General features: G+C 40.0%; 1 protein-coding gene across 1 annotated transcript; it reads right to left on the reverse strand.

Moving 5' to 3' along the window:
- Positions 1–6,978: 6,978 nt before the first annotated feature.
- LOC140947492 (uncharacterized) lies at positions 6,979–8,643 on the reverse strand. The gene has a single exon (XM_073396602.1). The coding sequence runs from the start codon at positions 8,452–8,454 to the stop codon at positions 7,549–7,551; it is 906 nt and encodes a 301-aa protein (XP_073252703.1). The 5' UTR covers positions 8,455–8,643; the 3' UTR covers positions 6,979–7,548.
- Between the last annotated feature and the right edge of the window lie 9,554 nt (positions 8,644–18,197).

Genomic DNA, 18,197 nt, shown 5'->3' on the forward strand with positions numbered 1-18,197 from the left:
CATACATTTTATTGTAATTTTGGCCTGGCTGAAGCAAATCGTTCGTTATACCGAGGACTTCGTTATATTGAGGTTCGTTAAATCGAGGTTCCACTGTATGAACGTCGGGGCTTGTATCTGTATTGACCATAGTTCAAAGAAAAAGTTAGGAGCTAAATTGCATTGAGCTATAAAGATGCAGTTAAGACGTGAATTTCTATTGAACTGCATTTTCTATGTCTTAACATAGCAAATGCTATTTACTTTAAGGCCACTTCAAGGAAGAGCCCCGTTTCTTACCACGTAACTTACCACTGTAACGTACGTGTACACTTCATAATGTTAGTTCTTTATGGTGTAAAAGTAGAAGTGTCTAGGCTAAGCAAAGGAATAAAAACTGCTTCTATTTTAACAGTAATGGACCAGGTTTGATTTTAGTCGGTGGCAGCTTTTTAGTAGTTCTTGACCTTTTAGTAATAAGCTCCCCCCAGCACAAATTACAAAGCAGCTTCCTCCGTTTGATACGAAAACGAAATACCGTATATAGAGCACCTCTCCGGGGCGTAACTACCCGTACGCCAGTACGCGCGTGCGTACCTAAAAAAAATGTGGAAGATATAAACAAAGAAGAACGATATAGAAAAACAAAGCAAATGAACAGAAGGAAAATAAAAAAAAGTGAAAATGGTACATTTGCCTTTTAAGTAACACCCTTCAAGTAATTTTTATAAACAAACCGCGATGTTTTTCTTGCTTCCTGAAGAGCATGCTCCTAAGACCTAAAGAGTAATTGCCTTACCATATTGATAAAAACGAAACATTTATCAAGTCAGCAGCGTGGAAACGATTTGGGAGACGGGTTGTGATTTATAAAACCGTGCGTACCTCCATGCGATATTGTGTTATCAAATACATACTAAGCCATCATTATTCTAGCTTTTATCCTTTACTAGCACTAAAATGATATAATTTGCTGCTACACATCATGGACTGGAAATGACCATTTAAAGCGATATAAGCTTAACAGTTTTGGTTTCAAGAGGATTGGCACCTGACTCTCAGTTGCACATACTATTCAGTCAGTTGTACGCACTATTCGCGCCAGTCCTTGCAACGCGAGTGTAAATAAGAGCTCCCCATCTCATTTCTGCCCAGTTCGCGTAAGAATCCTTTGGCTGCTGGCAGCCGTAAATTGTTTGTCTCTCCCTTTCACGTTTGCCTCCTTATGCGGCTCTGCTTCCCTTTTCCCTCCCTCCCTCCCTTCCCTGTCTTTCTACTTTCAACTCACTCAAGCGCGGTTCCATTTCTCCGTCTCTTATTCAGCGAGCGTGAAAGGGACTGTCGCGAATAGTATGCTATTCATTCAGAATTTCGCGCGCACCATATGTCAGTTGTGCCAATCTCGTTCCCAGAGGCTGCGATCCTTTTGGTCAGCACCAAGGATCACTAACCATTGGAAGAATCCGAAAAAAAAAACATCTCTGATTGGCCGATAATAACGTGTTCATCACATGCAAATTACTTTGCAAATAAGAAAACTGTGAGCCTGTTGATTTGTTTTTTGGTTTGTGTATACACTAGTAGTTCCAATCTTACACGACTTGAAACCTTTTTTCCAAAAGGGCCAGATTTCCGTATAACCCCATACATTAATTCTGCATAAATCTATTGTTCAAAGAAAACAAATATCAGAACAATATTGAGAATCTGGGATTTCAGCTATTATACTACTACATGAAAAATTACTGCAACTTGATTGGCTTAGAGCAGTGGTATTTCAGCTTAATTTGAAATACCTACATGTGAAAATTACAAACCTTTTGCGGGTAGTAGTATAAACAAATAATAGCATGATTTGTATGTGATATTTGGCATAAATACCACTCGTGATATTTCAAAGTTGTCTCAAATTTCACTCGCCTAACGGCTCGTGAAATTACGTATAACAATTTCGAAATATCATCACTCGTGATATTTATGCCAAATATCACAACAAATCATGCTATTACCTATACTTATTTTAATAGAAATTTCTGCAATTTTAGCTTAGTGCAATGGTATTTCAGCTTAAAGGGATGCACATGCGCACTGCATACCATTTCTGAGCTTATTTGCATATCACAAGACACGTACATGAAGCGCATCTAGAATATCTAAACAAACCTTGTGGAGTTGAACTAATTGCAAGTCAAAATCTTTATTGAAGACCGTAAGTCTTATCAGAGCACTCATTTTTTTTATATGCCATTGAGAATTCACCGATGGACTTGTCCAGGGAAAGCTAAACATCGACGAATACTTCCGAATTTGAAGAATCAGTAGAGATGAGAAATGACATATCATCGAAGGGTTAAGGTCGAGACGGCTTGATTTTTCCAAATATATATAACGATAATTTGCTCTGCAGTGTTATTGATTCATTTCTCTTGTTATTTTGGTAAACTGGGGCTATTTCTTCCGCCCGGCGCCTACAAGTTTCCCACCTCCTCTTTTCATGTTCCTTTGGATTTTGTGTTTAACCGAATATGATAAAATGATGTTTTAGGATGAGTAAAAGTTGCTCAAAAACAGGCTTTCAGCAAAAAAAACGAGGATCGAATGAAAAACTGGGCAAGATTGAAGCGGATTTCTAGATGTATCCGACGCATACACTGGATTAATTATCGTGAACCGTACGAAATGGCTCCCGCAATTTTAAAAGCTTTCAAACATCACTCTTGGCCACAAATAACGAAATGCACTCGCGTACACAAGAATTTTTATAATTATTACTTTTATGGTTAAAATTTATTACTTTTATAGCGAACCAGATTATTACATGATTTATAGTTGATTGTTATTATACATTTTTGGCTGATATTACACTTACGATTGACCTTTATTACATTTTATGGGTAATGTTATTTTCATGGTTGATAAATACATTCATGGGGTAATTGCCACACCCGACTGAAATGGGCGTTTGAAAGGTCTCATGGGGATGAAGGGGTTGAATGCAGGCGGTTGCCCTTTCCGCCTTCTTTATCGCCCCTCGGCTTGATTTCCGACCCTCTCTCGAGTCTGCCCCGAGAAGACATCTTGAGATAATTTTTTTTTATCTTTCCACAAAATCATTTAGTAATATAATTCCCGACTATAATATAATTTCCTAAAAATGCCGTTTATGACTTCAGCAGGGGTAAGAAAAAAAGTTCGAATTTCAGCTTGTCTTTCCATACAAGGAGCCTACTACATTTTATACCCATGCAGTTTCAGTTACTTGCTTGGACTCGTTCGCTTTATTCATGTACAAACAACTTGCCTAAATGCCAAGTGTGCGTGAAAAGATCCTGACTGAAAACTGTACTTATGCCGGACGAGCGGAGGAGGGTTATGAGGTTATGAAATAGCCTAGTTGTTTATACAATACTAAAACTCTTTGGGTACACATGTTGTAAAATTGCATTCATTAAGCCAGGACAAGGCTAGTGGTACAAACTTAAGATATCTTGATCTTGAGGTATCTTTAAATCTTAGGCTTGACACTTAAAGGATCATACACAAAACATCTCACTTAATTACTCCTTAAGTTGCGCGCACAGCATTCTACAAACAAGTTTGGGCTCTTCACAGAAACTAAAACATACATAGATTGAATGGGCACCTTGATAATTCAAGCACCATTAAAAAAAATTATTGTTCGTCTCCAAAAGATACTCACCGAAAACTTCATGAAACATATGGCATTCAAACACAAGTAAGAAGAAGATTAATGCCATAGAAAGGCCAATATTAAGACTGTTTTACCATTTTTAACTCGGCTTTGGCATAAATAGAACGATAAGCAAGTTTTCGGGAAGTTGCGCACACATCTCGGTTAAATTACAACCTTTATTATTATATTCCCGGAATTCAAACGCATCTTGATGAACATGAAAACTCCCAAGAAGGGCATTTTTATTAAAAGCGTTTTTTTATATTATTATTATTATTATTATTATTATTATTATTATTATTATTATTATTATTATTTATGAGGCAACCCTTAACAACATTAACAAGAAACGAAACGTTTAATTTAGAGATTTTAACAACAGGCCGATCTTTGGGAAGAGAAGTTGTAAAAACGTGTAACAAGCTACATTAACTATAGAACAGCAACACATATATGCAGACGGTCCTCAGACTGTCAGTGCAAGCAGGGATATGGCTGTAATAAGGAGACCAAGGTGAACAGGAAAAACTGCTTTGTTGCCAACGGATCCTACCACTTTGCAGCTAGATTCTGGTTGGTAAGGTGTCATGATCACGGGCTTAGGTTTGATCAAATCGCTCTGAAACACGGAGATGAATATTGATCAGGTAAAAAATTCTATTTTTTATTAGATTTATTTAGCAACGAGTCTTTTCCATTGACTCCCTGAGATATACACTGACCTCCACTTTGCACTTAGCCCATCTAGTTTTGTTCTTTTTTAATTTGTTTGTTTGTGTTTTGCTTTTTTTTTCTTTAACAAACCATGATGTGTGGCTTCTCATGACAATCTGGACCGGGAAAACTCGTCCAGACACAATTTGATATTCTTGGCCAGCTTGCTTTCACTGCTGTTCTCGCGATGCTTTTATAACCCCACTGGTATAGTTTAAAACAAGGCGGGTGAGAGACATCACCTCGATTTATATACGTTCGCTTACTGGCCTCGAAAGTACACACAAAGTCATACCCCACCGTGGTACAAGGGGGAAGCCCCCCCCCCCCCCCCTTTCCCCTTGAGTCTTTCATATGTTGCAGTCTTTCGAAACGATTTTGCCTTCAGTGGAAAGCCTTTCATCTTCTCTACAAAATGAGGTATATTTTTTGGGTGGTGGCGCTGCTGGAGGTCTGTAACGTCACCAAACATGGTCGTCATCTTGGCTGCCATCTTGGATTTTATAAAGAATTAGAAATCAAGTAAAAACATTGAGAATTAATAATTTTTTGCGCTTAATTTGTAAAATAACACATAAATAATTACTTTGCATTATTTTATCCACAAGTTTTACTTTTATTGTTGGAAAAAGTTGAAAAAACATGCATTTTTACTTAAAAATGTCTTGACCACCTGCTACTTATTCAGTCATATCTCGTAACCATAGTACCTGACCATCCCTAAAGTAGTCTTAAAATGCGTGCGGGGGATAATAAAGGAACAGCTACAGAACACAGCTACAACCACCCCCCCCCCTCACCCCCGTCTCCCTTGTAAGACGTCCCAGGGTTAAGACAGGAGGGAGAAACAAGAATTTGGCTGCTGTCAACAGATGAACAGAAAGGATGGGAAAGAGCATGAGAGTGATAACTGAGAAAAATTAAGAACAAGAAGTCCAAAGACTACTGCAAAGCTGATTTAAAACAGCGTATATTGTTTTTTATAACAATATTTCGGCTGGCCATACCAGCCTTCTTCAGGTTTACAGATGTTACTGAACTTATGTAGCAATCACAATATTATATAAATGGAGAATGTCCCAATAAAAGGGAGAGGTGGAAATGACGTACAACACAAAAACTGGAAAGGAAAAATACTAAGGATATGGATTACAATAATTCGCCACGGCGGTTTAGGCCATGAGGTTCAAGAGTCATGGCCTTATCTATCAAATGCGACTCCCTGGCCTTACGAACTGAGTCAGGCCAGGGAGCTGCATTTGATAGATAAGGCCATGACTCTTGAACCCTGTTCAGCGCAAGGCACTAATGCGCTCCTTCCATTTTGCCTTGACCGCTGGAGATGCCAAATCCTACCTATCCCGTCGTCTTCGCCTTACAGTGAAGAAAATTTCCCTTTTTGCAGTGTCTACATTCCAGTACAGCTTGACATTTTGGTCTTGGTGAAGTGGGGAAAAGAACGACAGTTCTTCAGCCAGATTAGCTGAGGAAGACTGCACTACTGAGAATGAATTTAAAAGGAGAACGCACAGCGCCACTGATAACATTGTGCTCGTCTTGTCACAGAGGCTAAAAATGAGCCGAACCGTAACAGTTACCCGATTTATATTAACTCAAAAGTAATTTGCTAACGTGAGTCAACCCTTTCCCGAGTAGATTTATAGATAGAACGGCTTGTTTCCCGCGAAAAGTGTCATATTTTCGTGAGTCTCGTATGTCACCGGGAAAAAAATGAAGTTGGATTAAGTCGAACTCAGAAGCCCGTCCTTCGACCGTTTTCCTTTTTTACTATACGTCCATTTTTACAATTTTACGGCCGCTGGGATCTGGGTATCATGAAAAAAAAGTTAATGAATTACCTGACCGAGACCGAGCATGGTCAAGAAGCGATAAGACAAGGGCAGCAGCAAACTGAGGATCACGGAAAGGTTATCTTTGCGAGTGTTTTATTTTTTTTGGGCGGGGGGGGGGGGGGGGGGGGGGGGCGGTAAGAATCCCATATTTAAACATGCACCTTGAAAAGAGTGGACGATTAAGCGTTCTGTGGACGATTTGGAACTTTTCGATGATCAGCGCCGAAAAAGTGCCAGGATCATTTGAATTTTGTCATCACCATGGAGTAGATTTCGCTAGTTAAGCACCGCGTGCAAAAGCGATGACCTAAGAAGCAACTAACGACGAATGCTTCAGTTCCGAAATTTGAGAAACTGCAGTCTTCCTTTACAACTGACTTGTATCACCATGAGAGTTGCCTGATAAAACTGGCACTTGAAAAGTTGAACAGAAGACAACAGTGGCTCGACCGTGAAGCTAACTCAAAAGTAATTTGCTAACGGCGGAATTTGTGACATCGCGCTCCAGTCCAAAGACCCACTTATCTCAAGATAAAACAAAATGGATTGTATCTGCGCCAAAAGAATTATGACTGACTAACAGGACAATTCTCAGCAGTTAATGTAGAAGTTTAGGCTCAAATGTCTCCTTCAAATTCGCATCTGTAGATCACTTTTTTGCGAGAAAACAATGGCTGAGCCTGACGTTACAAGACATAGCAGGGAATCATCACACTAGCTGACGGACAAAACAACCACAAGGACTACAAGTATTTATTCAGGTAAAGGCATTTCGGAAAAAAAAGCCTTGAAAAACTAGAAATTTGATTAATATTGAGTCATATTGCCGAAATAAGAACCTTAACGCTCAAAAAAACGAATCGTGTCAGAACTACAGACTGCAGGTAGTAGTTAATCATTATGCATGTAACAGACCAGCTTCAAGGCCTCTTACTGTGAGACAAGCAACCAAAATAAAGATTAACATAGTCAGAGTTTAAAACTCTCCACAGTATAATCTACCCGCTAGAAAGAAAAGAAAGAAAATCTCTGAGGGATGAAAACGCTTAAGTCGCGTTTCACTAGCGTATGATTGTGTTTGGCCTGTCAACACCGAATTTTCTGCTGTTTGATGAAGTACAAAAGCAGTGTCATTTCGTCGTTGTGATTGGCGCTTCCCACCGTCGGCGCGCGAAGTCTCCCTTGGGAACCGTTCTAATTATAAATCTACTCGGGAAAGGGTTGACTCCAAGGGCTTGTATGGGAGATGGAGGCTCCATTTTATGGGTTCCTGGTCACTCCCAAACACGCTAATTGTTTCATTGTTTTTCATTGCCTCAATATGTAACGTTTAATATCTTCCACCGCTTTCTCCACACTTTCACCACCACTGGTGCGATAGGGAACATGAACTAATGCTTGACTCTTGTTTGTCACCAATGCTCCATCACGGGGAAAATGAGCAGAAAATTTCACTTCCCACTTGCTGTTGCGATACATGTCTATAAAGGACATCGACATGTCGTGATTACGGGTATCCCGACTCATCTCCACCTCTTCCCTCATGGCCATATCTTTTAACATCAGAAATACGTGCTTGAGCTTTTCCTGTCCACTCTCACTGGCGTACCACTGACTCGAAGACGTGAGAGCGTCTTGAACCTGTGGTTGTCGAGTGTGTACCGGGTACTGCTGAAAGTGTGACACAGGTGGCTGGTTGGATCGGACATAAACCGGATTCCCTCGCATCTCCCGTCCAGTCGCGGGCAATCGATGTTGTGTCCCCGAGGTTCCCGGCGAATAATTCAGAGTTGGCGTGCAGTGCAGTTCCAGTTTATTGTACAGATTTTCTCCTTGAAGCGCTTCAACTCTCCCTTCCCCGTGTGACTTTCCGTCGACGAAAAGAAAAGGATAGGCCGCTTCTGCAGTCACTTCAAGAATGACAAATCTTTTTGCTGGTCTGGTCCCTTTGTACTTAGATAGAAGTTCTTCTCTGGTACGATGATCAGGGTTTGCTACACGCCATTCCCCGATGTGGCACAGCCTGTAATTTTTGAAAAAGAATGTTTCAACACCGTCCACATACTTGCCACTCTTGCTTATTGCAACATGAACGACTGGGTCTCCAGTGCTTGTCCACTGGCCGTACAAACTCCCACCGGTTTCTCTCAAAGGATCGGCGTCTCTCTTGAGTCTCGCGAGATCTTCCTTAAAAATATAAGTAGTAAAGGCCATCTTCTGTTTGTAAGAAAGTGAAACCACTACCGTCTCTCTGTGCGAGCAAAAAGTATGACCAGTTGTAATCTTCACTATGGAGGCACCTTATTCTTTGAATGCCCGATAGTTTAAAATGTGTTTTCTGAAAATATACAGCGCCTAGCTCTTGCAAATCAAAGCAAAAAAGTGAAGTCCTGCTATTCAATATTGTTCTCCTGATTCCAAGAATTGTTTTTAAGTGGTGTGTGTTTTTTTAGAATGGCGGATCCAATCGTGTTCCGTATTTTCGTGGAAATTACGTGACCAGTATTTGTCATGTGCAAATCAGTTAATAAGTCCTTCCCCCATCCATGAAAAGAAACGTACTGTTGACAGCAGTGAATAAATTTCATCATGTATGTTTCTACGCAGTTGCTGCCTAGAAATTATATTCTTGCTTTTCATCTTCGCTGCTCGTTTCAGCAGCTGAGCCAAAATGACTTTTAACCAAATTTGAGCAACAATCGAAACATCACGGCGATACGTGACCGGACTGCTTTGTTTTTAGACGGAAAATAATAGCAGTAAAATAATAATGATAAGTAACTAAATACAGCGAGATTTAGTTTCACACTGCGCTGGTCAAATTTCGACCGAACCGACAAATTTTTAAAAAGCTAGGCGGTCCATTTGAACACCCAAAAACAGAACAGAACACCCAAATGCCCGGATTGTCAATTTTAGATTTGTACTTTGTAAGCTTCCAATTTCGAAACGCACAAAAGTAGATATTTACAGCCTAGAGGCTCGTTTCTTGTACTTCTTGTAGGTTTTCCCATTGCAAAATTCCTTTTTCCAATCAAAGAGTGGGGTAAGAAGGTGAAACTGGGTCAATTTTAGCCATTTTGAAACGCTGAACCCCTACCAGACGGCGACTCTGCGTGACAATCTGTTTCGTGACTGACGTGACAAAACGTACGTTTGAAGAGACGAAGCCGTTAAATCACGGTAGTAACGCAACGCAATTCTTGAACGAGTAACATTTTCGATCCCGACAGATTTTGAGGGCGTCTGGAAAAGCAGGAATCCGGAATAGGAACCGGAACAGGAAGAGGAACCGGAATTGGAATAGGAACGGGAACAGGAACAGGAGCAGGAACAAGAACGTCATGTTTTAGAAAAAGACCTGGAAAGGCCGACCTTAACATGTTTTAGAAACTTCTTAATAGGACCCTTTTGCAGAGGAGGAGGGGTGGGGGTGGTTGGGACAATAATTAATTCCCAGCCTACCACTGCAATAATTTTTTTCCTTATTTTGTCATTTTTAACATAGGGCTATTAACTCCTCGCAATAATTTTTTCCTGCCGTCGGGTTGTATACATACAATATATTTTTTGTAATCCCTCCCTTCCCTCCTAAAAACAAGTCAAATGATCTTTGGTAATTCTCATAGTAGATGCAGCTTTTTCTTTAATATTCCTCAAATACAAGACCAGTTTCATGCGGATTTAAGGTATGATAACCGTTTTTTTGTCACACGTGTGTATATTGTATCCATTTTTTCGATAAAGTTGGAGCCAAGCCTCTGACTTTCGCTTCGGAACAACTTACGAAAATGATTGACATTGGAACTCCTCCTTAGTCGTTACCGCGTGGGAACATGGAAGTAGAAAGGAGTCCAGAGAAGAAAAGGTAAAAAGCGGAAAAAGCTGTTAATTCAAACGAAATGTTGAGGTGATCAACCACAAACCTGTACCTGACTTGCCTTGCAGATCTCGCCATGACCTAAGCGAAGATGAAGAAGAAACAACGGCAAGGTGAGCACATGTTTCGAAATCGGTTTATCATCAGCGGATGGCAATATTTTTCTGTCCGACGACTTGTAATACACTTTACAATTTACGATAGCTGTCTTTGTAATCTTTGTAATCTTTTAAAGGTTATGATAAAGGATCACATCACAAATCTCAATTTGATGCCGATTTCTGCCAGTTAGCATTCGGTCCGATAACCGAAGTCACCGATCTTTCTGGGCTAAGGTATTTCTTCCTCGTTTTAGAAAGCAGAAGTGTCTTATATTCAGCGTTCCATCACGTCGGAAAAGTGAATCTTGGCTACTACGAGGTCACTGAGACTGGATCTCGTTTCCTGTCCAAAACGAAACCTTCAGGAAAACATGACGCAAATGTGATGCACCTCAAGAAAACCTACTGGACGCATCAAAAACACAAGGATTTTAAACGAAGTTGCTCGAGGGATACGACAACAGGGGCATGCGGCTTCCGCACGTAATTGTTCGCTATGAATTTGATGGTGACCTGCACCCAATCAAAGGCAACGCCATGGAAATGCAAAGAAAAGCGAGAGGTGTTACTACCGCAGTAAGCCAAGCACTCTAGACGCAATCAAAGAAAAGGTGAAAGCCCACAAGGGACCCACTCAAGTCTATGACGAGGTGTTTGAGGATGCGGGAGGTATTATTGCATTTACATCGCACGGCGACCTACCGAAAATCAGACAGCAGGTAACTGATGTTAAACGAAGTCTCAAACCTCACAAAGACAAAGACCAAATTGCTGAGCTAATTAAGATGTCCCGTGTTGAAGCAAACGATTCTGCACCATTTATAAGACGAGTGCAAGTTAGTCCTGAACCAGCGTGTCTCTTGGCCAACAACAGGCAACTGAACGATGTAGTGTGATTTTGTACCGCGCACTTTCTACCCCCTCAGATACTGTGCATACTCCAACTACGTATAAGCACATTCTTTTGGTAGACAGGAAATATGGAAAGCCACCAACGTTGTAAGGGCCAACAATGGTTCATATGCAGAAGAAGGCATAAACATACCAGTACTTCTCATCGTCACTTGTATCGCTGAATGGTGACCTCTCAAACGTCGTGGCGATTGGCTCAGACAGAGACGTCGCTCTTAGGAAAGGGTTTTCCTCTTCATTTCCCATTGCTACCATGGTGTACTGCAAAGGCCACGTGGAGCAAGTCATCCGCAGAAAGTTGAGGGATCTTGGAGTTGACCAAGCTTGTGAACGAATCTTTATAGACGACATTTTTGGCTCCGAGGCAAGAAAAGAGCTTGGCCTTATCGACTCCTCCTGTGCCACTGACTTTGATGCCTGTTTAGAATCGTTTTATCCCGTCTGGACGAAAAGAGAAATGGATGCAAGGCAATTATCAAGTGTAGACCAAGCAGAATTTTACTGGTACTTTCTCAGCTACGTTGCGCAAGACATGAAAGACGGGATGATTTCCAGTGTGAGGGAAAAAGTGGGGCTTGACGACAGCTTTTTCTTCAACAATGATCCAGAATCTATGAATAACCGTATCAAGATGAGAATGGAGAAGAAGAAGCTAACATGGCCTGAAACTGTTGATCAGCTGAATTTAATGTCTGAAGAGCAAGAACGTAACATCGAGAGGTCAATAATTGGTGAAGGACCTTTCAAGGCTCGACCTGAGTGCCAACATCTGGTAGTGCCAGGGGAAAAATGGATGACCATGACCAAAGCACAAAAGGAAAGAAAAATACAGGCTTTCCATACAATGGCAGTATCAGAAGCATTTGGTGTCAGATCGTCGTGTACGACCACTTCTTCGCAAAGTAGCCTATTCCGCGCAGCAACTGAAGGAATACCGTCATCATCTGGTAAGAAACCCGGCCAAAGTAGAAGACGTGGCGGACGAAGAGACATTTCAACTCCGAGAGACACCACTAGTTATCAAGCCGAGAGTAGCAGGCGTGGACGTGCCACACCCATCCGAAAGCCATTACACGTGCACTTGGAGAAAAGAAACCAGAGCCTTCATGTGTTACGGATGTGACCATCCTCTAAGACCAAAACCAACCGGCCTCCCAAGTGATGTAGTGCCCCCCGCGCCTTTTGACGTCGTTTTGTGCCGTAAAGAACTGAGGATGTACAAGACAAGAGAAGGCGCCATGACCTTTTAAGTACAGCCACAGAATGTTTATTATCTTTTGAAAAAGTCTTGTGTTCTTGCGAAAAACCCAACCTTCTCAATGGAACAGCTGTCTGTTAAGCTCAGTGGCCTGCAGTGGAAACACGCGGAGCAGTTACGGAAGGAGTTTGGTTTCACCGAAGTCTCCCTTGTAGAAGAAGCCTTTTGATTTCTTTACATGTCAGCGCTTAAAAGTACCATATCTGCAAAGTGTATTATGATTCCTCGTTAAAGTACTCCCTAATTTGTTAAAAAAAAAATAGAGGGGGAAAGACAGCTTAAAGTACATTTTTTCGAAAAACGGTTGTGTTTTTGTATGTAAAGACAAGTTTGCAGGATGGTTGAAGAATCATGCAGAAATCAAATCTGGATGTCACAAACAATTCTGAACTAGAGAAGTGTTCTTGTTTTGAAACTTTTGTTCCTTTACAGTTATTATTACAAGCCCAGTTATCATGGCTAATGTTTGACCTAGGTTGCGATTCTGTCTTTGTCAATTTTAATTCATTGCATGCCCGTTCGTTCGTTTGTTTGCTTTTGTTACAATAACTTTTTCCTTATTGTAATGAGCCAGGAGACTTTTAAGTAGAGCTCTTAAAGTCCCGTTGTTTGGTCTGTAAACAAGGATCCGCGCTTTTTTTCTTGAGATTTTGATTTCAGTAGGGATTTAGGGCCCGAAAAGTTACCGGGATTTTCTAGAAACGGGCCCCTGGTGACACTGATTTGGGGTTTTCCGTGTGTTTTGGGGTATCCCCACCGGACCCAAATCATTAGTCACATCACACATGTTTTGGGTATCCTTGGGTACCATATTGGGGTACTGCTACATGTATAAAATAAAATAAGATAAAAGAAGCTGAGGAAAATACAGAATATTTTTGGTGAAAACTTTATTCTCGTGCGAATCACGCTGCATTTTGTCGCAATACCAAGTAAACTAATGAATTACAACTGATGTTATTGACGCGAATTTTACTGGCTCTCACATCTCCTTGCTTTTTTTTCATTAATCATCTGTTGTTTGGGCGAAACACTCCCGTTTCTTTCCCAAAAGAGACAAAATGGCCTTTTCGAAAAGGATATTTTTGGGTATCTATACCGGAATTATTAACGAAGTCTTGGAGAATAGGTGATGGGGGCATTGTCTGACCCTGTCGGTTTTTAATCACCTCTTCGTCATTACTAACTAAGGTAAGTCAAGTCTTTTCATCCGACATGCGGTTTTTTTCATTCCGTTTCCCCTTCCAGCTATGTTTTTATCCACGGGATGTCACTTTCTGTTAATGTTCCAGTTTATATTTGTCAGTATAAGCTTTCATTATAAACCATTTATTGTACTCGACCTTTTCTTGCTAGAGGTAAAAATTGTTTTCATTTTCATTTTCCTTGACATGCGGAACTATGGTGATGCATTAATATCGGCCATAATTTGATTCCGTATTTCGTTTCACATGTTTTCTTTTCTTATGCCTATTCCGGTTCCGGTTCCGGTTCCGGTTCCGGTTCCGGTTCCTGTTCCTGTTCCGGTTTTCCCGTTCCGGTTCCTATTCTGGATTCCTGGTGTTCCAGACGCCCGTATTTTGAAGAAGAAAAAGTCAGACGACACGCACTTTTTCTGGTACTCACTTTTTATCGAAAAATATAGACTTTAACAATGGTAATTCTCTAAGGATGACGGAACAGGAAGATATTTCGTCTTCTTAATTTACGATCGTGGAAACTTGGAGCCGTTAAATAAGTTATTTTGGTCACGCTTTACTATTTTTACCGGACTTTGATGCTTTCGTTTGGAGGCTGCCTAAAGGAACCCAAGCCAATTCTCAGGTATGCTTTAGATGAATTTCTAAATGTGTGAATCAACGAGGGCCAGGAAAATTTGGAACTATACCACATGAAGAAAAATGCCGCAGAAAACCACTACTAAATTAAAGTTTTTGTCACCCTAAAAACCTGTTCTTCGTTTCTGAATTATGTTAGTTCAACGAGTCTTAATATTGCTTTGAAAGTATCTTCTAGTAAAAGAAGAATAGTTGTTCTATTGATGGAAAGTGTCCAAATTTCTCCTTGTGGCTTTATTTGCGAACGCGAGTAGAGTTGACGTCAGCAAATTTCGGGTTGAAAATATGGCCATTTTGAGACTCTGACCACTGGCACGAAAACTGATATTCTCACTTTTCTCGAAAACAAAAGGCTTTTTGAGAGAACAACTTACATCAGATTACTTATTTACCTAAACGCTATTTATGGACCAAAAATGAAGGCAATAGATTTTTCAACTCTTGCCACTCGATGGTCGATATTTCCTGACCGTCGCTCTTAATTCTTCTCAATAGTATAACTCTAAAATCGAACTTAATCGTTTCAGGAATACAGTGGTTAATTAAGTGTCCATTCTGCCGTGAACCTGTTTTACACCCTTTCTCTGGCTTGTTTATCTCCAAATGTTGCCTTTCCCCCAGATTAAGTTAATAATTAATGAAACTAAGAATACTTCCGCGAATGAATGGCGCTTCGATGAAGGCTGTGAAAAATCGCCTTCTGCAGTAATTTTAGACTTCTTCTCCGGTACGTCTTCATTGGGAAATAAAATACACGCACTTAAACTATAAATTTAAATCAATATAATGATGCCAGTAAGATTGTGTTTTGAAAATAAGAATATTCTATCATTTAGTTATAGAAACAAAAAAATAACAGCAATCGGTGTGAATTCTGGTTTTTTTCACCTTACTTTGATGGTACACTGTTTGTTTACATTTCATTATGCAAAAAATACAACATTTTGGCGTTTTAAAGAAAATCTAGGCTAACTCCCCAACCCCAAAATAGCACGAAATCGAACGTTATCAATACACCTTTTAAATAAATCCTTGCTTCTGTTGCAAAAAAATCGCATTTATTCCTAAATGATACCATTTTGTGGATACTACATTTGTTGATATGCTAATTTGTGAGACATTTCATTCATGAAGGATGTTGACTGAGACCAGCTTCTCCTATGTATTGAACCACATTCTTGTTTAATGCATCAGTTTCTGCTTGATAATTCTTCCATGATGTACAACTTACACAAGGGGCTCATCTGGATACAGTAAAAAGCTCTCAACAGAAACATTAATAACAGACAAATTCATCCATCCATTTGTGTCGTGTTTGTTGTAGCATCCCAGCTCATTTGGGTCCTTTAGCAGAAGCATTTTTTTTTTTGAGGAAACAGCATTATATGCACCCCTTTAACAAACTTCCACTACTGTCCACTACTGTCATCAAATATAAATTAATAACAAGAAATCGATTGTGGAACACAGGAGAGTCGCTTCAAAATAGTAGCTCAGGAAAAATCTCTGTATACCCTTTTAGAGTTAAAGAAAAATAAAAGTGCTGTTCGTTTTTTCGGAGTATGTGCAATTCGTTTTGTCTGCAACTGATCTTATGAAATACACACGTGACTGTGTACTACATAATCACTTGTAATTGTTGCTGTCTCAAACTCAATGCATTCTTCATTTCCTTTAGAATATTTTTTATAAATTTTTCCGCGAAAAATTTCGTCTGATAATTAAGAAAAACCACGAGTTTGGAAATCAAACCATAGAAATGCATTGCTTTGCCAGTGAAACTCAGACTTATACAGGAACATGACTTTTTGGCGTTGAGTCTTGAAAGTCGTTAAAAGGCCAAGAAAACCTACTGCTGAAAAATCTACAAGTAAAAACCCGCGTAGAAATCCATACAATCCGTACAATCCCGAATCCAACTCTGTCTCGGGTTATCTTACATGGGGAGAGTTGCCAGCCGGACAAAATTGTAGTGAACCGTATGAAATGGCTCCTGCAATTGTAAAAGCTTTCAAACATCACTCGTGGCCACAAATAACGAAATGCGCTCGCGTTCACAAGAATTTTTATAATTATTACATTTATGGTTAAAATTTATTACATTTATCTATTTTATGACTTCAGCAGGGGTAAGAAAAAAAGTTCGAATTTCAGCTTGTCTTTCCATACAAGGAGCCTACTGCATTTTATACCCAGTTTCAGTTACTTGCTTGCCCTCGTTCGCTTTATTCATGTAAAAACAACTTGCCTAGAACCTAAAATGCCAAGTGTGCATGAAAAGATCCTGAATGAAAACTGTACTTATGCGGAGGAGGGTTATGAGGTTATGAAGCCTAGTTGTTTATACAAGGCTAACTGACTCTTTGGGTACACATGTTATAAAATTGCATTCACTAGGCCAGGACAAGGTTAGTGGTACAAACGGAAGGTATCTTGATCTTGAGGTATCTTTAAATCTTAGGCTTGAAGGATCATATACACAAAACATCTTACTCAATTACTCATTAAGTTGCACAGCCTTGATAATTCAAGCACCATAAAAAAAAATGATCGTTCGTCTCCAAAGAAACTCACCGAAAACCTAATGAAACATATGGCATTCAAAACACAAGTAAGAAGAAAATTAATTAAGGGTTATCGGCCTGAAGCGAGGGGTTATGTGATTTATTCCCTCGTACGTTGCCCAAGGGTGCAGCCCGAAGGCAACGCACGAGGGGAATAAATCACATAACCAAGAGCTGAAGGCCGATAAGCGGCTTATTTTTGCATGGCGAGGATTCCTCAAGGGATGCAAAAATAACAGGGGTCTTTTCTGCATGAGCATGCGCGACCGCTGACTTGTCAAAGAGCACAACAAAGAGTACGCGACCAGTGACAGCGACCGTACTGCATAGTCATAGGAAGCCAAATTGTTCACTTTGAAAACTTGCTTGAGATTGAAATGGTAGTGCTCAGGAACTTAGGAAAGACCTTCGTTGTACAAAATAAGTAAAGATCTGTTGATTTAAAGTGGAGACTGATGTGCTGAACAAGGTGAAAGAGCAAGTTTCTCAAGGATGTCTGAAACGAACATGGCTGCTTGTTGTTGTTTGGCGCTCGACTCGTGTCTTGATCCCCCTTTAAGAACCGCAAAGTTTGGCATAGAATGCATTGCTGATGCGTAGCTATTGAGCAAAATGTTCTTTATTTTGTGTTTGTCTATAAATCGGATGTAAATCAGTTTCTCGATGCCGTAGAGGATTTCTGTCAATAATTTGTTAATAGCTGATTTAGCCATATTTCGGGAGTGGATTAATAACGATCAGCGGGCGACTACTACGCCGTTTTCAGTTGGAATAGAAAGTTTTTGCCTTAAGTATTTTAGCGATACAAAGTTTGTTTGTAGGAAAATTGTAGAACTCCTTGTTTTTGCGTGGATTAACATTGTAACGCATCTTTTACAGGAATTTGCTTTTAGCCAGAACTTAAATGTTCTAATGATTTTCAACTTTTGGTCGGCATCACATGTTTACTGTACTTCTTAGGAAACCTAACCGTTTGTTTCATCAAAGTCGGTCACAAGATTGGACTTTAATTTCGGTCCTATTGAATGCAGTTTTGACTGTGTCTCATTGAAATTCATTTTTTTTTATTGTTCGAGACATACAGAGTGACTACCACTAACATCTCACCAGGTGACTAATCTACGTCTCGTGTGCTCTTAATTTTGTAGCTTTAAAGTGCTGGGAAAATTGTAGAACATATATTAATTCACTGCTGAACTGAACATCGGCTTTCGAGCACTTCGAACCCACTCGCTGAAATTCACTATGTTTTTTTAAAATATTTCTCTTCCTTTCCCATTTCAAAACAAAGAAAATTGAGAGTGTTTACTTACATCAACAAACGTTTCTGCACTTTGATTAGACTTTGATGAGGTCAGCGCAATCCTCCAGGCACTACATATACGCGCGCTGTTGTCCAGGTCA

This window comes from Porites lutea, chromosome 9, assembly GCF_958299795.1.
Source record: "Porites lutea chromosome 9, jaPorLute2.1, whole genome shotgun sequence".
NCBI lineage: Eukaryota > Metazoa > Cnidaria > Anthozoa > Scleractinia > Poritidae > Porites > Porites lutea.